Below are 26,159 nucleotides of genomic sequence, written 5' to 3' on the forward strand. Positions count from 1 at the left end.
AGAGAGGCTTTATCCTATGGGATGAGTTTGTATTCTTCCAATAGCGGATGGAGGCAAACTCATATCACACTCCCAACAGCGGATGGAGTGGTGTCTCTTACTATCACGCCCCTCAAAATATCGATAATATTAAAATTCTCAACACAAACAATCCAGGATCCAAACACACATTTGAGGACACTGAAAACATTCAGATCAAAATTTCACCTCTATAATCTATAAATTTATAAACCCTGTGTAGTTCATAAACATACAACACATCGCTCGATGATTCATAAAATCTGAACCCAACTCACCAAAATAATAACCACAACATAAATTCACAAATTTATAAACCCTGTGCAGTTCATAAACATATAACACATCGCTCGATGATTCATAGAATCTGAACCCAACTCACCAAAATAATAACCACAACATAAATTCACAAATTTATAAAACCTATGCAGTTCATAAACATATAACACATCGCTCGATGATTAACCCAACTCACCAAAATAATAACCACAACATAAATTCACAAGTGTGGGAGTTTGTAGAATCATAAAACCAATGTTTACCATAAGTTCATATCGTTACACGAATTAAGCTTAACATTCCAGAATCTTAAACATGAGAGGTCCTTTAAACTTATACAAAATCCACGAGTTTAGATTCATCATCAATATTTCATTAGTTGCAGCGTGTGCTTATACAACAAAAACATATATACTAATAAAGATTTGCCCAAAATCTTTTAGCTTTCCACTGCCTCAACCCAATCTTAACATTTAAGCAAGCGACAAGCTATCCTAAAAAAATTATACATCAACGGGGTGAGTATATAAAGCTCAGCAAGTGACTAACATATCCATGTCAAAAGAGGACAATTTCCAAAGAGAATAAAGTTTCAAAATGCAAGGCAGAATATACGAATTCATAGACGTAATATCATTAGGTGCAGAATCACAATTGTCATTTCAATCATACATATTTGGTTCATAACAGATGTGGCATAGAGTAATTGGAGCATATCAGTAACGAATGAAATGTTTTGAAGTATATCAATAACAAATGAAACATATCGGAGCTTATCAATGGCATATGAAATGTTCCGGAGTATATCAATGGCGTATGGAACATTTCGAAGCATATCAACAATGAATGAAACATTTCGGAGCATATAAATAACAAATGAAATGTTTCGGAGCCTATCAGTGGCGTATGAAATGTTCCGGAGCATATCAACGGTGTATGAAATATTTCGGAGCATATCAATAACAAATGAAACATATCGGAGCTTATCAATGGCATATGAAATATTCTGGAGCATATCAATGACGTATGGAACATTTCGAAGCATATCAACAATGAATGAAACATTTCGGAGCATATAAATAACAAATGAAATGTTTCAGAGCCTATTAGTGGCGTATGAAATGTTCCGGAGCATATCAACGGTGTATGGAACATTTCGGAGCATATCAATAACAAATAAAACATATCGGAGCTTATCAATGGCATATGAAATGTTCTAGAGCATATCAACGGCGTATGAAACATTTCGAAGCATATCAACAATGAATGAAACATTTCGGAGCATATAAATAACAAATGAAATGTTTCGGAGCCTATCAGTGGCGTACGAAATGTTCCGGAGCATATCAACGGTGTATGGAACATTTCGGAGCATATCAATAACAAATGAAACATATCGGAGCTTATCAATGGCATATAAAATGTTCCGGAGCATATTAACGGCGTATGGAACATTTCGAAGCATATCAACAATGAATGAAACATTTCGGAGCATATAAATAACAAATGAAATGTTTCGGAGCTTATCAGTAGCGTATGAAATGTTCCGGAACATATAAATGGCTCTTGGAACATTTCAGAGCATATCAATAACAAATACCAAATAGAAGCTCAAACGTCGTCTTTGACGTTGCATTCATATCATTCTTATCCAAAGCATGTACAGAAACACATAACCAAAGCTCTGGATATCATATCAAACATACAGAAGGTGTAGTGGGACCATAGACAGAATGTGATTCATCCATTTCTGAATGACCACCAGACAGAAGTCTCCCACGTCTGGGAGCTGATAGTCATAGATGCCCAGCAAGCCAATCACGTGAGTGATGGCACGTGTGACTTGATACATAATCTTTTTGCTTATTATATTTTGGCGTATATCACTTTATAACTATTGCATAAATGTATATATATATTGTGATGTCATTGGATTTGTGCAATGGGAATTGGATCGTGATGAGATCACGATAATGAGATCGATTCACCTTTAAACACATATCCTAAATAATCCCGGTCATAGGTTACTCGAGAGGGACATCGTGATAACCAGATAGACTGGTGTGCTGTATACCCGTCCATATGATGGATGCAGCTGGTCTCATAGCTGCTCGTGTAGGGACACTAGGGATACAGTACAGGTGCTCATTGGAGAATGAGTTCACTGATTGATCCGCTTACGGAATGCTGGATGGTTGATGATGCCTTATTGTCAGACAACGATTCCGTAGTCCTAGTGGTGTATCTGGTCCTTAGACTTGAGACACCAAGGATGTCCTGTATGAGTGCTCCACTCTTTGATACCAGACTTATAGGTTTGGCTATCCCAGATCTAGTACAGCTGGTCATTGGGAGTGGTAGTCGACCTTACGAGGACTATTGAGTGTTGACAGAGGATCATCCACTCTCGGCGTCATGAGAGGAATATCCCATGTGTTCTTGCTCAGACAAATCCCTGGCCGGGGTCATTCGGGTTGAGAGAGAAAGAGTTCTCCGGGAGAATCCGATTAGAGCGAGACTTGAGTAGAAACCGTATGGGTCTGACAGCACCATGCTCGATATACGGTCTCTGGGATATTAGATGGATGAGGGACTATAGGTACATGGTAACTGAGGACAGACAGGTCCAATGGATTGGATTCCCCTGTATCGTCTGGGGACTACGGCGTAGTGGTCTAGTACGTCCGTAGTCGATGAGTCAAGTGAATTATTACAGAGATAATAATTCACTGAGTTAGAAGGAGTTCTGACAAGTATAACTCACGGCCAGCTCGATATTGGGCCTAGAGGGTCACACACATATGGTAGGCATTGCGATGAGTAGAGGTTCGGATATGAAATATCCGACGGAGCCCTTGTCTTATTGGATGCAGATCCAATACCCACTAGGGAAGGACCCATTAGGGTTTGACACGGGATCTCTATAAATAGGAGGGATTCACAGCCTCATAGGCTAGAGTCTTTGCTTGCCTTTACTATTCTCCTCTCCCTCTCCACCTCAGAGTAGGCCTGGAGTTTTGAGGAGGGTCGTCGCAACCCTGCTGTGTGGATCACCGCTAGAGAGGAGGACGCTTGACCTCCTTCACCCTCTCCTAAGGATCTGCAAGGAAACAGGGATATACGATCTCCCTAGGTAACACAATCTCTATACGTAGTTTTGTGTTTTGCGGATTTTTGCACACCAATCTTCGCACGACGACGAACATCTTTTTGGGAATCGGGGATTTTTATTTTCTTGTTCTTCCACTGCGCATATGATGTCGCCCCCCATGATTTTCCAACAGTGGTATCAGAGCCAGGTTGTTCGTGCGAATGATTGGTTTTGAACTGCGTGTGTTGTGTTTAGGAAGAATATTGACGTCAAAATCGTTGACGCAAAAGCGAGAAAGGGCAGCAACAGTTGCTGCCCTCGATCTGCGTGCGTGCAGCGCAGCCGAAGGCGAGCAGCGTAGGGGCTGCGTCTGCAGCAGCCAGTCGACGGCCTGCTTGCAGCAGGCTTACTGCTGGCGGGGCTGGCAACCCACGGGCAGAGGCGCCGCAGGGCAGCGGCGCCTGCCGCCGAAAGGAAGCGACGCCTGCCGTCGTAGGGCAGCGACGCGCGACGCTTGCCGCCGCTGCTCCCGCGGGCGAAACCCCCCCAGGGGCGGTCGCCCGGCGGGACAGCACCGCCTGCGGAGGCAGCGACGCCCGAAGGGGGAGCCCACCTGCAGCGACAACACCGCCAGCGAGCGTGCCGCCTGCAGGCGAGGGCAGCGCCCTCGCCCCGCCACACAGGCCGCCGCCGGCAGGGTGGCGGCGGCGGCAGCAGCGAAAAAGGGGAAAGGGTATTAGGGTTTTCTGGGCAAAAGATAGTTTTGCCCCTCGGAATTTGAGAAATTCCAGTTTTTGTCTTTTGTACAAATTACGAAAATACCCTTAGGAATTAAAAAATTCCCTGCATGTCCCTGATTTCAGAAAAATATTAATTAATTAAAATGTTTAGTTGATTATTATTTTTATTATTATCTAGTAGTCCTACATGATGATGATTATTTATACATGTGATGTATGATGTGTGGACGGATGATCATGGACCGTGTGATGTGTGTACTTGTGATTATTATTGTTGAGGTCTGTGAACCTCCATTATATTTCTCGTTTATTGTCGGGCCTGCGTGCCTATGATTAAGTTGTAATCACATGAGGAGGCGCAGCGGGAGCGTGGATGCGATAGCGGGACCCACGAGACGGACGATCGTGATGCATGGAGATGCATCAAGATGTCGACGGAACCGACGAGGACGAGATGGACGATCACAGGGCATGGAGATGCACCGTTGCACACATAGATCTTGATGTGAGTGATTAGGCCTACTGGCTCGGGCCTAATCATATTAGGTTGTGGTCCATGATCATCTGATGTGATTGCTTATACACATAGTAGATATGTATATATATATTTGCATGCGATGTAGATATATATTAAATATGTATATGTGTGACATGTCATATTAGGAGACCAAATTATAAAAACATCTCTCGATAATATTAAGTCGGTACACGTGAGGCAATTAGATTGACCCACGTGGCCTTCCATCGTTATGAGTAGGAACCGATTCCCGGTGTAGGTTGAGTTGGTCGAGTCCCTCGAGACTCACCTATATCGCGATTCGCTATCTTGCTTACGACATAGAGATGTCACCGGTGACCTGAGGGCATGGTATGCTTGGTCGAGTCCCTCGAGGGTATATCATCAAATCAGACTCATCTTGTAACGAAGGTGTTGACTTAACGGAGCATCATAGTTGGTCGAGTCCCTCGAGGCCATGGTGATTCGGAGGCCGAACAGGACGGGAATCACAAGGAGTTATGATCGGCAAGAGTTGCTTACCTTTTAGGCTTAGTGTGATTGGTCGAGTCCCTCGAGGTTACACTAAGACGCTGATTGGATCCTGATCCCCATTAGAAGTCTGCCAGAGACTTCCGTTTCACGTGCTGAGGGTGTCGCGTGACTCGTTAGTAAAATAGTGGGAGCATATTAAGATAGAAGTCCATATCTTGATAGTTTATTTCTTGCAAAATCTGCATGTTATTCATTTCTGCTACATCTTGATTTTCAGAAAATGTCGCTTTCAAATCCCTTACGTGGCATACTTGATGTCAACCGCCTTACTGGTCCAAATTATACGGATTGGCTCCGTAACTTGAGAATTGTTCTCACAGCGGAGAAAATCGTGTACGTCCTTGATACAGTGATGCCTACGCCCGAAGAAGGGGCAAGCGAGGATGAGATCGCTCGTTACATGAAGTACATTGATGACTCCACTCTTGCTTAGTGCTATATGTTGGGCTGTATGACTCCAGAGTTACAGAGACAACATGAAAAGATGGATGCCAGATCCATTCTCCTACATGTCCGTAAATTGTTTGAGGAACAGGGAAGGACTCAACGATATGAGATATCCAAGAGCCTTTTCCGCGCTAGGATGACTGAGGGGACACCGGTTCAGAACCATGTCCTAAAGATGATTGAGTGGATAGAGAAACTCACAGGTCTAGGAATGGTCCTAGAGGATAACTTGTGTGTGGACATTGTGCTTCAGTCCCTACTAGATTCCTTTTCACAGTTCATAATGAATTTTAATATGAACAAGCTTGAGGTGACTCTCCCAGAGCTCCTCAATATGTTGAGGGAGGCAGAGAGTACTATTAAGAAAGAGAAGCCAGTTCTCTACACTAGTGAGACCAGAAAGAAAAGGAAAGCAGAAAGGTCCCTTAAGAAGGGAAAGGGCAAGGGCAAACAAGGTAAAGCAAAGGTTGCTAAGAAAGACCCAGCAAAGGATAAAGGCCAGTACTTCCACTATGGTAAAGATGGGCATTGGAAGAGAAACTGCAAAGAGTACCTTGCAGAAAGGGCGAAACAAAAGCTTGATGAAGCTTCAGGTACATTCATGATCAGTCTCCATTTGTCAGACTCTTATGATAACACATGGGTATTGGATACCGGTAGTGCTTATCATATATGCAATTCGTTGCAGGTTCTGGCAAGGCCTAGGAGACTAGAGAGAGGCGAGATGGACCTCAAGATGGGTAATGGAGCAAAAGTTGCTGTATTAGCTGTTGGCGAGGTCGCCCTACATCTGCCTAGTGGAGCTTTTATTCATTAGATGCATGTTATTTTGTTCCTTCTATTATCAAAACCATTATCTCCATTTCATGTTTAACAGTTAGTGGATATAAATTTGTTTTTGAGAACAATGGTTGTTCGATATTATTAGATGATAAGATCATCACGAAAGGAACATTGCATAATGGTTTATTTATGTTAGACACCACTCCACATATCATGAATGTAAATCTGTCAAGAAGGAAACGAGATGAGTTGAACAGTGCATACCTGTGGCATTGTAGGCTAGGTCACATCCATGAAAGAAGGATTCAAAAGTTGCTAAATGATGGATATCTAGATCCATTCGACTATGTGTCATATGCAACTTGTGAGCCTTGCATTCGTGGAAAACTGACCAAATCTCCATTTAGTAGAAATGGAGAGAGAGCCAATGAGTTGTTGGAACTCATACATAGTGATGTATGTGGACCCATGTCAACTCATGCTAGTGGAGGTTACTCCTACTTCATTACATTTACTGATGATTTCTCAAGGTATGGATATGTGTACTTAATGAAGTACAAGTCAAGGCCTTTGAGAAATTCAGAGAGTATAAGAATGAGGTGGAGAACCAGACTGGAAAGAGTATCAAAACTCTTCGATCAGATCGAGGAGGTGAATACTTAAGTACAGAGTTTACTCAGTTCCTCAAGGACCATGGGATATTATCCCAATGGACACCTCCTTATACACCTCAGCTCAATGGTGTCTCTGAAAGGAGAAATCGTACATTATTAGATAAGGTACGGTCCATGATGAGTTTCGCTGACCTACCCATCTCATTCTGGGGATATGCCCTAGAAACCGCAGCTTACCTTCTGAACAGAGTTCCAACTAAGTCGGTAGTGTCTACACCATATGAGATATGGAAAGGGAAGAAGCCTGATCTTAAGGTTGTTAAGATTTGGGGCTGTCCTGCCCATGTTAGAAGACACAACCCCGATAAGTTAGAATCAAGGACAGAGCGATGCAAATTTGTGGGATACCCCAAGGAAACTTGTGGGTATTATTTCTATCATCTCGAGGACCAAAAGGTCTTTGTAGCTAAGAGAGCAGTGTTCCTTGAGAAGGAACACATTCTTGACGGAGACAGTGGGAGAATGATAGAATTGAGCGAGGTTGGAGAACCAAGCTCAAGCACCACTCTACAGCCCGAGTCTGTTCAGGTACCTAATACACAAGTATCAACTTTACGCAGGTCTGATAGAGTATCCCATCCTCCTGAGAGATATGTGGGACATATTAGAGCAGAGGATGTAGAGGATATTGATACTCAGACCTACGAGGAGGCTATTATGAGTATAGACTCCGGGAAGTGGAAAGAAGCCATGAATTTTGAGATGGATTCTATGTACTCCAATAAGGTTTGGAACCTAGTTGATGCACCCGAAGGTATTGTACCCATCGGTTGCAAGTGGATCTTTGAGAAAAAGATCGGAGTAGATGGAAAGGTAGAGGCCTATAAAGCAAGGCTAGTGGCTAAGGGGTATCGTCAAAGGCAAGGTGTTGACTACGACGAAACTTTCTCACCCGTAGCAATGCTAAAATCCATCAGAATTCTATTGGCTATTGCAGCACACTATGATTATGAGATCTGGCAGATGGATGTGAAAATCGCATTCCTCAACGGGAACCTCGAGGAGGTGTATATAATGCAACCTGAGGGATTCGTGTCCAAGAACTGCCCAGATAAGGTGTGTAGGTTGCTTAGATCCATTTATGGACTAAAGCAAGCTTCCCGAAGTTGGAACATAAGATTTGATGAGGCAATCAGATCTTATGATTTCGTTAAGAACGAAGATGAGCCTTGTGTATACAGAAAGGTAAGTGGGAGTGCTATCACCTTTTTGGTGTTATATGTGGATGACATCCTCATCATTGGGAATGATGTAGGAATGCTATCCACAGTAAAGACTTGGTTATTTAGACACTTCTCCATAAAGGACTTAGGAGAAGCATCCTATATCTTGGGGATTAGAATCTATAGAGATAGATCCAAGAGGATGCTTGGCTTGTCCCAGTCCAGGTACATAGAAACCATTGTCAAAAGGTTTGGCATTGAAAATTCTAAGAAAGGGCGAACATGGATATGATACCTTATGCCTCAGCAATATGGTATATAATGTATGCCATGCTATGTACTAGGCCTGATATAGCGCATGCTCTGACTGTCACGAGCAGGTATCAGGCGGATCCAGGCTTGGAGCACTGGAAAGCAGTAAAGTGTATCCTTAAGTACTTGAGAAAGACTAAGGATCTTTTACTAGTATATGGAGGTAATAGCCTTAAGGTTGAAGGCTTCACTGACTCAAGTTTTCAGTCCGATGTCGATGATAGCAAGTCGAATTCAGGGTATGTGTACACCTTGAATGGAGGAGCAGTGTGCTGGAAGAGTTCCAAGCAAGATACCACTGCTGACTCGACCACAGAGGCGGAGTACATTGCTGCATCAGATGCAGCAAAGGAGGGAGTCTGGGTGAAGAAGTTCATCACAGATTTGGGAGTCGATACAGATAGCGACAAGTCGACTTCCTTATATTGCGACAACTATGGGGTGATTACTCAAATAAGGGAACCCGGGTCTCATCAGAAGTGTTCTGAGGAAGTTCCAGCTTATAAGAGAGATCGTAACCCGAGGAGATACAGTAGTGGAAAGAGTTCCATCCGAAGATAACATTGCAGATCCACTGACAAAGCCGTTGTCTCAGATTGTCTTTGAGTGTCACAGGGGTCTGATGGGGATCAGACACATAGGTGATTGGCTTTAGGTCAAGTGGGAGATTGCTAATCATAGGTGCCTAGCAAGCCAATCACGTGAGTGATAGCATGTGTGACTTGATACAGAATCTTTTTGCTTATTATATTTTGGCGTATATCACTTTATAACTATTGCATAAATGCATATATATATTGTGATGTCCTTGGATTTGTGCAATGGGAATCGGATCGTGATGAGATCACGATAATGAGATCGATTCACCTTTAAACACATATCCTAAATAATCCCGGTCATAGGTTACTCGAGAGGGACATCGTGATAACCGGATAGACTGGTGTGCTGTATACCCGTCCATATGATGGATGCAGCTGGTCTCATAGCTGCTCGTGTAGGGACACTAGGGATACAGTACAGGTGCTCATTGGAGAATGAGTTCACTGATTGATCCGCTTATGGAATGCTGGATGGTTGATGATGCCTTATTGTCAGACAGCGATTCCGTAGTCCTAGTGGTGTATCTAGTCCTTAGACTTGAGACACCAATGATGTCCTATATGAGTGCTCCACTCTTTGATACCAGACTTATAGGTTTTGTTGTCCCAGATCTAGTACAGCTGGTCATTGGGAGTGGTAGTCGACCTTACAAGGGCTATTGAGTGTCGACAGAGGATCATCCACTCTCGGTGTCATGAGAGGAATATCCCATGTGTTCTTGCTCAGACAAATCCCTGGCCAGGGTCATTCGGGTTGAGAGAGAAAGAGTTCTCCGGGAGAATCCGATTAGAGCGAGACTTAAGTAGAAACCGTATGGGTCTGATAGCACCATGCTCGATATACGGTCTCTGGGATATTAGATGGATGAGGGACTATAAGTACATGGTAACTGAGGACAGACAGGTCCAATGGATTGGATTCCCTTGTATCGTCTGGGGACTACGGCGTAGTGGCCTAGTGCGTCCGTAGTCGATGAGTCGAGTGAATTATTACAAAGATAATAATTCACTGAGTTAGAAGGAGTTCTGACAGGTATGACTCACGGCCAACTCGATATTGGGCCTAGAGGGTCACACACATATGGTAGGCATTGCGATGAGTAGAGGTTCGGATATGAGATATCCGACGGAGCCCTTGTCTTATTGGATGCAGATCCAATACCCACTAGGGAAGGACCCATTAGGGTTTGACACGGGATCTCTATAAATAGGAGGGATTCACAGCCTCATAGGCTAGAGTCTTTGCTTGCCTTTCCTATTCTCCTCTCCCTCTCCACCTCAGAGTAGGCCTGGAGTTTTGAGGAGGGTCGTCGCAACCCTGCTATGTGGATCACCGCTAGAGAGGAGGACGCTTGACCTCCTTCACCCTCTCCTAAGGATCTGCAAGGAAATGAGGATATACGATCTCCCTAGGTAACACAATCTCTATACGTAGTTTTGTGTTTTGTGGATTTTTGCGCACCAATCTTCGCACGATGACGAACATCTTTTTGAGAATCGGGGATTTTTGTTTTCTTGTTCTTCCGCTGCGCACCAATTTTCTTGTTTTTGGGATTTTTGTGCCTTTACGAGTCAATACGATGCAAGCAACAATCTCTCACAAATGTATTCAGATTTGGAATGAAATGAAAGCAAGAGTATACATGGATTCCAAGCAATCATATATAGCTCAATTCAAATAAAAAAGTTAGATGAATTCAATATCCAAAGGAATGAAACTAGAATAGGAACATATCGAAAGCAAATGCGGAACAATGGGATATACATGTGCCTATATGTGTTAATGCGATATAGCTTAAACGTTACACAAAATGTTTCAAGAATATAAATAATTTACAAATAAGAGCAAACCAGAATTCAAGCACTAACATAAGTCTCAATTGAGTGAAGGGGACTGAATGGAATCTATTTCCAAACGAACGAAACGGAAGATGCGAAATCGATCAAAGCTCGATTTCTGACAGAATTCGAGAGGCACATTGGATAAATACTTCAGATTATCAATTATGCTCCAATACCCTCAAGAAGGCTATTATCGAAAGATATATCAATATATTTTCTGTTGAAACAAGTTTCGTATGAATCATGGTTTCCAACAAGGAGTTACCTTTGATTTGGTAACATAAGGTCAAAAACAAAATCACTGTTTTGTAGAATTTATAGGGTCGGATTCAACAGATAATAGGGTAGGAATTTGAATTCCAAATTTTTCATTCAATATGTCAAAAGAAATATCTACAAGTCTAGTTTCGAACGAAGCTAGTTTGGTACAAATCAGAATTTCCAATAGGGACTTATAGGTATTTTAGTATCGAAAGGTCAGAAATTTTGATCCATGTTCTGTAGCATCTATAGGCTCATTTGAAACAGACGTTTGGGTAAGTATTCGGTGTCCAAAATCTACAAAATCAGTGTCAAAAGAAAGATATAGGAGTCTAATTTTAAACGAGCAAGGTACTACCTGAATCTACATTTGGTGCTAAAAATTATAGCTGAAACAGTGTATAGGGGTCAGTTTACCGAAAAAATTTCAGATCCTTGGTTTTATGTCCAAAGAGAGAAATATCAGGTTCTAAGCATAAATCATTCAGAATCAATATAGGAACAGAGACTAATACTTCTATAGGATAGGGTTAGAACACTTGCCTTTGAGACTTATGACCCTAAATGAGAAGATTTGAGCAAGAAACCTCAAAGCCCCAAATTTTTTTCTTCTTCCCCCTTTTTCTTCTCTTCTTCCTTCTTTCTTTCTCCTGTTCTTCCACGCAGCTGTTAGGATCGAGAGCACTAAGAGGGGGGGGGTGAATTAGTGCAGCGGAAATCTTACAGCGATTAAAAACCAAAAGCTGCGTTTGTTCAAAAACTATTATGATGCAAAAGCAAATTCTCAGTTTGTATCTAAGTGCAGTTTGCGTCTAAGCGCAGATTGCGTCTAAGCGCAGTTTTGCGTCTAAGCGCAGATTGCGTCTAAGCGCAGTTTTGCGTCTAAGCGCAGTTTTGCGTCTAAACTCAGATTTACGTCTAAATGCAGATTTACGTCTAAACGCAGATTTACGTCTAAACGCAGTTTTACGTCTAAACATAGTTTTACGTCTAAACGCAGATTTACGTCTAAACGCAGTTTTACGTCTAAACGCAGTTTTACGTCTAAACGCAGTTTTACGTCTAAACGCAGATTTACGTCTAAACGCAGTTAGACGCAGATTTACGTCTAAACTTTGAAACTCGTTTGTATACTCGCAGAAGGCAGTATGCAGTTGAAACCAAGACGTAAATGTGAACTGAAATCTGATGATTGAGCGAAGAAAGCCGATTTACGTCTGAATGCAGTTTTACGTCTAAATGTTGAAACTCGTTCGTAAAATCGTAGAGGACAGATTACAGTTATTAATAGGATTAAAATGTAAGCGTAAACTGCAAGGAAGCTCGTTCGTAAAAGCACGGAAAACAGTTCTGCAGAATCAAACGTAAACGTAAACTGTAATGTATGAAAATATGAGTTTACGTCTGAATGCAGATTTGGAAGAACAGCACTTAGAACTTGTTCGTGAAAGCGCAGAGAGCAGTAGTGATGAGGGAGGTTTGCAGTAATGATAAAGTGCTCGAAAGTAAACGCAAACCAGAGATTTAGAGTGGTTCGGTCAGCCTTGACCTACTCCACTTTTGGCTTCCTCCACCGATGAGGTTGCCGACGTCAACTAGGTGCCTTCCTTCAATGGGCGAAGGCCAAACTTCCCTCTTACAATTTCTCTCCTTTTGACAGGCTTAGGAGACAACCTTTACAGACCTTTCTCTCCTCACTTTACAATTGAAAACTTGAAGAACAGAAGGAGGAGACTTAAAGGCTTTACAACACTTTTGAGCTCTTTAGATTCACAGAAAAGATCACGATTTCGGTATAGGTCTGTATCTTTTCAGTGCTGAATGGGTGGGGTATTTATAGGCCCCAACCCAATTCAAAATTCGAGCTCAAAACGATCAAATCGATCAAATCCCAGAATTCTGGGATCAGGCGGTTGCACCTCTCGACTGGAGAGGTGGCACCGCCTGGCAGAGCTCGAAGACTGAGCTCTGCCGATTGCTTCTCTCTGCCAGAGCTTGAAGACTGAGCTCGATGGTTGCATCACCTGGCAGAGCTCGAAGACTGAGCTTGGTGATTGCATCACCTGGCAGAGCTCGAAACAGAGCTCGGTGGTTGCATCACCTGGCAGAGCTCCAAGCTGAGCTCAGGCTGATCCACCTCTCTGCCAGAGCTCGAAGACTGAGCTTGGTGAATGCATCACCTGGCAGAGCTCGAGACTGAGCTCAGGCTGATGCACCTCTCTGCCAGAGCTCGAAGACTGAGCTCGGTGGTTGCATCGCCTGGCAGAGCTCGGAACTTGAGCTCTGGTGGTGCAACCTCTTGGCTGGGGCGGTTGCACCTCCCAGCCTTGCAGCCCTGGCGGTTGCACCTCCTGGCTGGGGCGGTTGCACCTCCCAGCCCCACAGCCCAGGCGGTTGCACCTCCTGGCTAGGGCGGTTGCACCTCCCAACCCCACAGCCCAGGCGGTTGCACCTCCTGGCTGGGGCGGTTGCACCTCCTGGTGCAATCAGGGTCCGAATGGTTCACTCCATTCGGCCCACTTTGAATCTTTTCAGGGGCCCAATTGCCCCAAGATTAAGCTAATGGGATCACCTCCCATTTTCATGCTTAATCATCATGCTAACTACGATTATCTCTAAGACAACTTCTGCAGCTTTGCTCCGATGCGTCAATCGCTTCTTCCGGCGAGTTTCCTGCCAACTTCCGTCGATCAACCGATAACCCTCGGTGATCCTTCTGCGGACATCCGGCATACTCCTGGACTTTGCGACGATCCACTTGGCGAGTTCCGACGAGCTTCGCTTGGCAAGCTTCTGGACTTCTCGGATCTGTTCTCTCTGAACCTCCGACGACCGTCCGAACTTCCGTCGAACTCTCGAACTCCCAACGTGATCATGATCTTGACTCCGGCGCAACTCCTGCTGCTTGTCTTACTCTCATCGTAGTTAATCCTGCACACTTATCTCAACACATAGATTAGATAACAAATGACAATTGACTTCATCATCAAAATCCGAGATTCAACAATCTCCCCCTTTTTGATGATGACAATCAATTGATAAAGGAGTTGTCCTTAACTCCCCCTATCTATATGCCATAGTTGAGATAAGTCAACCTTGAATTCAAGACCTAAGAATTCAAGTGACGTATTGATAAGTTAGATCAGTTAAACTTATCAATGCTCCCATCATGATGCCTATCATGATGTATCTCTTCAAGAATTATGTCAAGGCATGACATACATCATCAAGTTTGTATGATTGTGTTTGTAACCATTCATCATGTAATCATATAAAGCTACGAAGGACTTTTTACATGATGCTCACATTTGAGATTTTCTAGTAAGTTTGCATTTTCTTCACAATATCAAATCAAGATATGATGCAAACTATAGTACATGTTCACATATCTCTTGGTGATGCAAGGATGGCATAACATTGTTTATAGCATCACTCAACTATTTGCAACTATGACATAGATATGATTATGGCAGTTCAACTATGACATAGTGTTTATCAATTCATATTTTTCTCCCCCTTTGTCATCAACAAAAAGCATGATAGCATTATCAAGCATATAAAGGAAGTCATGACACATATATCTCTTTATTGTTTTTGCTTGACGGAGGAAAGTCATTTTCCAAAGAGTTTTCATATGAGTGTACGGGAACATCCCATTTTTAGCATACAACCCGAAAAATGAACTTCTTACATGCATTTGGTTAAAAATATTTGTCACATAATTTGCAACATGTTATTTGATCAAGCGTTGTCAAGGCATGTAATAGTAATAACATTCGAAAAATAATTTTGATGTAGTAACACAATTATTTCAAGTGCAGCATTATATCATATTGCATAGCAGGATTTTTATTTCAGCAAGTGTAGCATTGCATCACATGGTAAGATATCAGCTCGTATGATGCACATTTTTGTTTGATACATGGCATGATAGCAATCATATTAGCAATAGCAACCATATCAATGTCATACTGCTGACTTATCAACTTACATTGGTATGTTGCTTCATATTTTCAAGGCATAGGCTTTTAAACCTTTTTAGTTTCAGTGCAAAAACCGAGATAAACAACAAGAGATGTTTGCAAATATGCTTACACAGACAAAGATAACCATATCAGGGTAACATATGTACAGCATATCAGGTAACCATAAAGACAAAGTCCTTCATGAATAACATAAGGAGTTTACAACATGTCATATCAAAAACATCAGATGTTTATACAAGCTTATTCATGAGGTGGAAGATTAAAGTGCCTAAGTAAAGAGTCAAATTGTCGATGGATTTGTTGTAGCTCGGTTAGGATTTGATCTTGTCGAAGTTCAAGCCGTTCTTGTCGTTGCTCAAATCGGTCCATCCGAATCCCGATATCTTCGATGGATGATGTGTGAGTTTGCTCAACCGGATGTGTTTCCTCAAAGGGACAGATTGGAGGAGAGTGGGTACTCCTAAAGACTGGGGTTTCCGGCTCTGGTTCAGGTTCAGGTTCAGGGGGATTAGTTCTTCTAGGCATTCTAACCCAGTTACCGTTTCTATAGTGACATCTTAGTCGGTGAAGTAGATTTTTGTTTATTATGCTGTATCTATCTGATTTCATTACTTCTTCTTCTAGTGGTATTTGAATGTCGTAAGCTTTCATTATTCTGGTAATAATTCCACCATATGGGAGCATCATATCTTTCGTAGATAATTCCAACATGTTTTGTTGGATCAGATAGCCAAGACAAATGTCACGTTCTTTCATAATTAGGTACATAATTCCTAATTCCAATTGACTCACTTCATCATGATGGTATTGCTTAGGAAGAATTATACTAGTCATGATATGATGAAGTATCTTAGTGTTAAAGGGCATTAGATGTTCACAACTTTTAGGAATAGATTCTACGTTAGGATTGGCAAGGATTGTTCCTAAGGCTTCAACGTAGGATGTTTCAATAGTTTTTTCATCCCATGATCCTTTGAAGTAAAGTCCTATGCTTTTCATGGGAATACCTATCATATCACAAATGAATCTATCAGTGATTGAAATGTGTTGTCCTAAGAGATAGGTTGATATCCTTTCTTCATCATCTTTTTGCATGTTGTTATAAAACAATCTAACTAGTCTAGGATAAATGGGTTCGTTGATCTGCAAAATGGGAAGTAGATTTAGGTTTGCAAACCAATGGATAGTCTCTACATCTCTTAGTTCATTCAGATCTACGTATTTTCCCTTATTGATGCTTCTTAGTTCGAAGGAGAGAAATTTTTCAGCATGGTTTTTGGAATCAAAAAGAGTGAGATCAAACTCTTCTACTACTCTCCTCTTTCCCTTGTCCCTTGAGGATCTTCTAGATCCCATTACTACTGCTGTTTAGAGGGATGATGATGAGCTAAAGTAAATGAAGAACAAAACAGAATTTAAGAGCTTCTTAGAGAGTACCTTTGTGAAATCTTTAAGAGAAGGAAGGATTCTTGATGTTTTGCTCCGAAATAAGAGGTATTTGGAAGGCTTAGAGGAGTGAAATGGGAATGGAGGAGACTTGGAAGAGTAGAGGAGGAAATGGGGGTGAGTTGGGGTCGGTTCCTCAGCCGGCCCTAGCGTGATTTTAAAGAGCAGAGCTGCTGGCGGTTGCACCTCTGGCTGGAGCGGTGCAACCTCTGGCAACCCGTGATGGCTGGAGGTGCAACCGCCAGCTGGAGAGGTGCCACCGCCTGCAGCAGGTGAGTTCTTAAGATGATTTGATTAGGGAGCCTTTGCCTTGAGGAGAGTTTCAGAGCAATTTGATGTTTGTTACATGATTTCGTATGAGTTTTTATTTAAGGAAGAAGCTCTTTGTAAGATAGATCTTTTAACGTGCGTACGTATGTTTGTTTGGTGTCCCTTTTAAGATCATGATATATTTAGTTTCTACAAGAATTTAATTCGTAGATGAACAGGTTTTGAAGATCAGGGAGGTATGTGAATTTGGATATGATATATTTCTAATTGTATCACTTTTGTAGTGTCCCGGCTTTTTACATTCGTAGCAGATCACTTGGTCCTTCTTTGATTCAAGTTTATTTTTCACATCGTTTTTAAACTTGTTTCTTTTGAAGAATTTCTTAAACTTTCTTGTCAAAAGTGCCAAGTCATCGTCACAATCCTCATCACTTGAGTTTTCTCTCAAGTGGCATTCAGAAGTTTTAAGTGCCATATCCTTCCTGTTCTTTGGAAGGATGTCTTCTTGCTCTTCATGAGCTTTGCAGGTCATTTCGTAGGTCATTAATGACCCGACTAGTTCTTCAAGAGGGAAATTTCGCAGATCTTTTGCCTCTTGAATGGCGGTGACTTTAGGATCCCAACTCTTAGGAAGGGATCTTAGTATCTTATTAATAAGCTCAAAATCCGAAAAGCTCTTTCCGAGTCCTTTTAGACCGTTGACGACATCCGTGAAACGGGTAAACATGTCGCCAATGGTTTCACTCGGTTTCATTCGGAAAAGTTCAAAAGAATGCAGCAACAGATTGATTTTTGACTCTTTCACTCTACTTGTGCCCTCGTGGGTCACTTCAAGTGTGTGCCAAATATCAAAAGCAGTTTCGCAAGTTGAAACACGATTAAACTCATTTTTATCAAGAGCGCAAAATAAGGCATTCATAGCCTTTGCATTAAGAGCGAAAGCCTTCTTCTCCAAATCGTTCCAATCGATCATTGGAAGAGAAGATTTTGAAAATCCATTTTCAACAAGGTTCCACAGTTCAAAATCCATAGAAATAAGAAAGATCCTCATTCGGGTCTTCCAGTAAGTGTAGTCCGTTCCACTGAACATGGGTGGACGTGTAATCGAATGCCCCTCTTGGTTTCCGGCGTATGCCATCTCTCTTGGGTTTTAATCCTTTAGAGAGTTAACCTTGCTCTGATACCAATTGTTAGGATCGAGAGCACTAAGAGGGGGGGGGTGAATTAGTGCAGCGGAAATCTTACAGCGATTAAAAACCAAAAGCTGCGTTTGTTCAAAAACTATTATGATGCAAAAGCAAATTCTCAGTTTGTATCTAAGTGCAGTTTGCGTCTAAGCGCAGATTGCGTCTAAGCGCAGTTTTGCGTCTAAGCGCAGATTGCGTCTAAGCGCAGTTTTGCGTCTAAGCGTAGTTTTGCGTCTAAACTCAGATTTACGTCTAAACGCAGATTTACGTCTAAACGCAGATTTACGTCTAAACGCAGTTTTACGTCTAAACGTAGTTTTACGTCTAAACGCAGATTTACGTCTAAACGCAGTTTTACGTCTAAACGCAGTTTTACGTCTAAACGCAGTTTTACGTCTAAACGCAGTTTTACGTCTAAACGCAGATTTACGTCTAAACGCAGTTAGACGCAGATTTACGTCTAAACTTTGAAACTCGTTTGTATACTCGCAGAAGGCAGTATGCAGTTGAAACCAAGACGTAAACGTGAACTGAAATCTGATGATTGAGCGAAGAAAGCCGATTTACGTCTGAATGCAGTTTTACGTCTAAATGTTGAAACTCGTTCGTAAAATCGTAGAGGACAGATTGCAGTTATTAATAGGATTAAAATGTAAGCGTAAACTGCAAGGAAGCTCGTTCGTAAAAGCACGGAAAACAGTTCTGCAGAATCAAACGTAAACGTAAACTGTAATGTATGAAAATATGAGTTTACGTCTGAATGCAGATTTGGAAGAACAGCACTTAGAACTTGTTCGTGAAAGCGCAGAGAGCAGTAGTGATGAGGGAGGTTTGCAGTAATGATAAAGTGCTCGAAAGTAAACGCAAACCAGAGATTTAGAGTGGTTCGGTCAGCCTTGACCTACTCCACTTTTGGCTTCCTCCACCGATGAGGTTGCCGACGTCAACTAGGTGCCTTCCTTCAATGGGCGAAGGCCAAACTTCCCTCTTACAATTTCTCTCCTTTTGACAGGCTTAGGAGACAACCTTTACAGACCTTTCTCTCCTCACTTTACAATTGAAAACTTGAAGAACAGAAGGAGGAGACTTAAAGGCTTTACAACACTTTTGAGCTCTTTAGATTCACAGAAAAGATCACGATTTCGGTATAGGTCTGTATCTTTTCAGTGCTGAATGGGTGGGGTATTTATAGGCCCCAACCCAATTCAAAATTCGAGCTCAAAACGATCAAATCGATCAAATCCCAGAATTCTGGGATCAGGCGGTTGCACCTCTCGACTGGAGAGGTGGCACCGCCTGGCAGAGCTCGAAGACTGAGCTCTGCCGATTGCTTCTCTCTGCCAGAGCTCGAAGACTGAGCTCGATGGTTGCATCACCTGGCAGAGCTCGAAGACTGAGCTTGGTGATTGCATCACCTGGCAGAGCTCGAAACAGAGCTCGGTGGTTGCATCACCTGGCAGAGCTCCAAGCTGAGCTCAGGCTGATCCACCTCTCTGCCAGAGCTCGAAGACTGAGCTTGGTGAATGCATCACCTGGCAGAGCTCGAGACTGAGCTCAGGCTGATGCACCTCTCTGCCAGAGCTCGAAGACTGAGCTCGGTGGTTGCATCGCCTGGCAGAGCTCGGAACTTGAGCTCTGGTGGTGCAACCTCTTGGCTGGGGCGGTTGCACCTCCCAGCCTTGCAGCCCTGGCGGTTGCACCTCCTGGCTGGGGCGGTTGCACCTCCCAGCCCCACAGCCCAGGCGGTTGCACCTCCTGGCTGGGGCGGTTGCACCTCCCAACCCCACAGCCCAGGCGGTTGCACCTCCTGGCTGGGGCGGTTGCACCTCCTGGTGCAATCAGGGTCCGAATGGTTCACTCCATTCGGCCCACTTTGAATCTTTTCAGGGGCCCAATTGCCCCAAGATTAAGCTAATGGGATCACCTCCCATTTTCATGCTTAATCATCATGCTAACTACGATTATCTCTAAGACAACTTCTGCAGCTTTGCTCCGATGCGTCAATCGCTTCTTCCGGCGAGTTTCCTGCCAACTTCCGTCGATCAACCGATAACCCTCGGTGATCCTTCTGCGGACATCCGGCATACTCCTGGACTTTGCGACGATCCACTTGGCGAGTTCCGACGAGCTTCGCTTGGCAAGCTTCTGGACTTCTCGGATCTGTTCTCTCTGAACCTCCGACGACCGTCCGAACTTCCGTCGAACTCTCGAACTCCCAACGTGATCATGATCTTGACTCCGGCGCAACTCCTGCTGCTTGTCTTACTCTCATCGTAGTTAATCCTGCACACTTATCTCAACACATAGATTAGATAACAAATGACAATTGACTTCATCATCAAAATCCGAGATTCAACAGCAGCTGCCTTCTCTAGTTCCTTATGAATGAAGGCAGAGGCTTAAACGGTGGAATTTGTAATTTTGTACATTTTGTAGTTTAGTCCTTGTATTATTATATTTACGATTAGGTCCTCAGGGTTTACAAATAGGTCTTAAAAAAAAAAATTTGAACAAATCCCCCAAATCTTATAAATAAGTTCTCAGATTCATACTTTGACTCTTTTATCAAATTTTAAATAGATATTTACATTACAAGTAGAAACTTATAAAAATTCAGAAATGAGGGATGTTACACTTACCCACCAAAGTAGGGACACGTTCTTCCCAATAGTGGATGGAGAAATCGTCCAACCATCACGTCTGACGGCCCGGTAATCCCTGAAGGGAATTACCCCTACCTGCCCTCGGCAAGATAATAACAGTATTTCATATTAGTCATGTCTATGTTGGGATGAAATAACACATCAAAAACATTTCTTTTAAATATCTTTCATGTCAAATACTACTAATTAGCTCTCAATCGACTTGAATCATAGTTCAATCGATCACATTAAACTCGATTTAACTAGAACCTAGTTGAACCGATCTCTAATCCTTATTTAACTGGTTTGAAACTACCCTAGACTAGTATAATTTGGACTAGATTAGATTCAAATTAGGTAAAACTGACTTAAATAAGTCAATCAATTTAGAATCACCCTGAATCGATCTAGACTAATCAAACCTAGTTTAGTTCAATCAATATTTGGGATCAAATCCAACAATAATATTGGGCTAGGTAGCGCTAGCCCATATACTAGTAATATGCACTACATATGACTGGGCATACATCACGCTAGGCTGGCCCAACCCTAGCCCATGGATTGATCATGTGTGTCGCATGTAATTACCGATGTTGGGCTAGGCTAGGTTAGCCTATGGGCTAAAGCCTGACCCGCGGGTTAGGCCTGGCCTATGGGTTGGGCCTAGTCTACTGATTAGACCTAGACAATGGGTTGTGCTCTGACCTATGGGTTGGGCCTAGTTTGCGGGCTGTTCTAACCTTACTTATCCAATTTTATTAATATTGAATTATGATAATATATATTCATTAATAATTATATATTAAAATATAACAACATATTAAAGAATAAGATTGAACTTTAATACAAGAAAATGACATTCTTAATTTAATATAAATTAGAAATCATATTTTCAATATATATGACATGAATAATTTCAATATGGTCTAATCAAATAATAAAATTTTTAATTTTAAAAGGGATAAAAAATTTTAGATAATATATTATAATCTAATAATTAAAAGATTAAAAAATATTTTATTTTTAACTACTCATAGTATATTTTAATCCTGATAAGATTAAAATGTAAACTATAATACGAGGAAATAATATTTTTAATCCAAATATAAAAAATCAAATATCATGTATTCAATATATAAAACATATATAATTTCAGTATATTTAAATCTAAAGAAGCCTTTAAAGAGGATTGTAGAATCCCTTAAAAACTTTAGATAATATATCTTAATCCAATAATAAGTATTCTGATATTAAAAAATTGATAAATATTTTCAAACTATAAATTTTTTTACATTTAAGGAATCAAAATAAAAACTTTTATTTTCAAGAAAGGTAGGGAAACCTACCTCTCCGCAGCATGGTGTAATTCCTCGTTCCTTCCACTGCAACTAAGTGAGGAACGAATGAGAGAAATCTCTCTCTTTAAATAAGAGGAGGCAAGCCTCCATTAAAGGAAAGTTTTTTAATTTTGATATTATTTAATATAAATTATTTTTATTTAATATACTAACAAATATGATATCATCCTATTTAGAATACTTAATAATCATTTCCTAATTCGCAATGGCAAACAAGGAAATAAGATTAATATTTCCTAAATTACAATGGCAAAATAAGGAAATAAAAATTGTTTCATAAATTAAATATTTGATTTGATTACAGATGATAGTTAGATTAGTAGAAGATGTGCGCAAGAAATTTTTAGGATGTAGTTGAGGAGATCTTGAACACTTAACCTAGACATATGAGAAAAGTCGGATAGGGTTTCCTTTAACACTTAAGTCACTCACGAAATTAAGTAAGAGGAAATAAAGAGAGATAGTGTTTGACCTTGAAGTCGAGGTGATTTTTATAACTAATCAACTAAAAAAATATTTCATAATATAGATAATATTCTTTTAAATATTTTATATTCAATAAAATATTGGGATTTCTTGATTATTGATCAAAGGACCCTAGTCTCCTAATTTTATCCGAGTTGATACATGTGAAACCCTAACTGTAATAAATATTTTCCCTATCAAGTTTCAAATCTTATTAAAGGATGATGGATAGTTAAATAATAAGAATTAATGGGTATTTTTATATTTTAAATATCATAATTAGATTCAAATATATAGAGAATCATCAATTAAATTTTAACCATATAGGATTAAGATTATGATTAGAAATTCAAGAAGCAGTACTTCATGAATTAGAATTTATTATTATAAATATATCATATATCTCAAGATAAAAATAAGAAATATTGAGGAAGATATTTTAGGTGTATGCAAGGTAACCTCATATCGAAATTGATAAAAGACTTCTAATGATGTATAAGAGTAGTCCTTAATTTAGAATTTACTAGTTCTTGTGAGAGTGAGTGAGAGATATAGAGAAAGACATTTAGGGTGTTTACGAGATATTTTCAAACAAATCTAGATTAAGAGAAAAATTCCATGGGATTATATGAGATAATGTATAAGAGATTTGGACTTGAATTTCAACTAACGTAAAAATGTTATTCTTTGTATTTAGTTTTTTCATATAGTAGAAATTTTAATTTTCACATAAGTACATGTTAGTCTTATATCGATTTTTTTTATGTCCACTTTATGATATATTTTCTAGTCTTTGAATTTTTTATATTTAATTCTTTTTATATATATGCATACATATATATATATACATGTATATATATATGCATATATATATATATATATACATATATATATATACATATATACATATATATACATATATACATATATATACATATATACATATATATATATATACATATATATATATACATATATATATATATACATATATATATATATATACATATATATATATATATATATACATACATATATATATATATACATATATATATATATATATACATATATATATATATACATATATATATATATATATATATATATATATATATATATATATATGTATGTATATATAATTAATTGAAGATCTTTTTTTTTATGATAAGCCTTGAACACAAGATATTTCTCTTATTTCCTCTGAAATTTGTATTATTTTCTCAATGTCAGACATAATCTTAATCTGGTCTCAACATGAAGTATATGAATGACATGGTTCTGAGCATAAGCAGTATGCAAATAACATGGATAAACTCATTCATATGGCATATGTTAGTGCATGAGATGAGATTATAAATGTCAACACCATCAACAACTCTTTCATGTTTAAAAGCTAAAATAAAGAACTTATCCTCAATCAACTAAAGAAAGAAATTGACTGCTTCCTCCCCAAAAAAAGATCAATGTACTAAACATTATACTGTGGCTCAATGGCCATTAATATAAGTCTTAGGATCAATAAATTTTGATTCTAAAATCGATTGTCGGACCGATGATTGTGATTTTCTTAAATTTAAAACTTGAACCGAATCGATTATATGTAGTTTCAATTTGGAAGCATTTTTTTTTTGTATTTCTAATTTTTAAAAAAATATTTCTCTAAATAATCATTTAGGATATTTGATCTTTTAATAAAATATTTCTCTAAATAATGAAGTCCAGCTCGATTTCGATTCAAAATCATTCGATCATCGATCCAGTTTAGTTTCGATTCATTATCTGACTTATTTTGATTCGAACGTCCTATCCACTTACATTAAAAGGAATACAGTGATGTTGTGGCGGCTAAGTTGGTATCATATCGGACAGTGCACAACTATCGTCCGTCCGATATAACTACGCTGCTATTTCTGTCCCTCGCCACGCACAAATTGACGACTGCGATGTCCACCTTTCCATATGGCATCCTAAACAACGTACAAACTTTTTGTCTTCGGAGGGAAAGTTTAGTGGAAGAATTCGGGACAAATAGCGCTCGTCTTATTATGCCATATCAAGAAAAAGTAGCATTTCCGAAGCAAGAAGAGTCCATAAAAGCAGTGGAGAAGGTGATCGAGGTGGCAGACATGGAGCAGAACAGGGCGGGGAGGTCAAGGTTTGTGAGGGTGTGCGTGTTCTGCGGGAGCAGCGCCGGGAAGAGGGACTGCTACCAGGATGCTGCTGTGGCGCTGGGGAGGGAGCTGGTAACTCAATTCCTGGAGCCCTCTCTTGCTTCTTCTTCTCTTATAGTCTTGAGCTCAGGCGAGCCGTGGGACGCAGGTGGCCAGGAACATTGACCTCGTGTATGGAGGTGGGAGTGTGGGTCTCATGGGATTGGTTTCTGAAGCTGTTCATCGAGGTGGAGGCCATGTCATTGGGTAAACATCCACTGGTTTCAGCAATCATTAATGCCTTTTGTTCTTTCCTTGAATCCCTTGTTATGCGTCATGTGTTCTTGTAGGATAATTCCGAGGACCCTGATGTGCAAAGAGGTCAGCACATGCGTTGATTGCCATTATTTTTCTGTCCCCAAAATCTTGCGTAACAGTTGTCCTGCTTGCTTGCTTGCTTGCTCTATGGATTCAGATCACTGGAGAGACGATCGGAGAAATCAGACCTGTGGGCAGCATGCACCAGCGCAAGGCCGAAATGGCTCGTTACTCCGACGCCTTCATCGCTCTCCCTGGTCTCTCTCTCTCTCTCTCTCTCTCTCTCTGCTTCAGCTAGCTTTACGACTTCTATTTTTTCTGTACCACAGGTGGGTATGGAACACTGGAGGAGCTACTGGAGGTCATCACTTGGGCGCAACTCGGCATCCACAAAAAACCCGTAAGCGTTACTCATCTGCTAGTGTGTTCTGCTGCGACACCAGAAGGCAGCAGAAACTAAGAAGCAATGGCTACTCTTGGCCTGGCAGGTGGGATTGCTCAACGTCGATGGCTACTACGACTTCCTGTTGGCCTTCATAGACAAAGCCGTGAACGACGGCTTCATCCAGCCATTACAGCGACACCTCGTCGTCTCGGCATCCAACGCCAGAGATCTCGTCCAAAAACTCGAAGTAATGGCGGCTCAGCCTTCTTCCTCATTTGACCTTCCTGTCATTCTACGCTGCATATATTAATGTTCCTGCTATTGCGACGCAGGAATACGTACCGGTGCAGGACGAAGTAGTCGCACGGCTTCGTTGGTAAATGGAGCAAGTCGCTGCCCCAGCAGTGACACGAACTGTGTCCAGTAGCCTTGTCTGTGGTTGGGGATATCATGGCATGTGTTTGTGCGTTAACCGTGAAGTGTTTGGCTGTGGCCTTTCACTGGACTTGCTCGTCCCCAGTCCTTTTTGTGTTACTTGGCTTCGCTTACGCTGCTTGAACACATCGAAAGTTAGCCTTTTTTGTGCAGCTATTTAGTACTTGAGACATTCAGATTCCGATTAGCCATATATGAACTGACATTTTGATCCAGGAATATATATATATATGTATGTATATATATAAATATAT

General features: G+C 40.8%; 1 protein-coding gene across 1 annotated transcript; it reads left to right on the forward strand.

Moving 5' to 3' along the window:
- Positions 1–24,743: 24,743 nt before the first annotated feature.
- Positions 24,744–25,930, forward strand: LOC135636047 (cytokinin riboside 5'-monophosphate phosphoribohydrolase LOG5-like). The gene is made up of 7 exons (XM_065147581.1): positions 24,744–24,860; positions 24,937–25,034; positions 25,118–25,148; positions 25,243–25,342; positions 25,415–25,485; positions 25,574–25,717; positions 25,803–25,930. The coding sequence occupies exons 1-7, from the start codon at positions 24,744–24,746 to the stop codon at positions 25,848–25,850; spliced, it is 609 nt and encodes a 202-aa protein (XP_065003653.1). The 3' UTR covers positions 25,851–25,930.
- The last annotated feature ends 229 nt before the right edge of the window (positions 25,931–26,159 follow it).

Source organism: Musa acuminata, chromosome BXJ3-4, assembly GCF_036884655.1.
Source record: "Musa acuminata AAA Group cultivar baxijiao chromosome BXJ3-4, Cavendish_Baxijiao_AAA, whole genome shotgun sequence".
Classification (NCBI taxonomy): domain Eukaryota; kingdom Viridiplantae; phylum Streptophyta; class Magnoliopsida; order Zingiberales; family Musaceae; genus Musa; species Musa acuminata.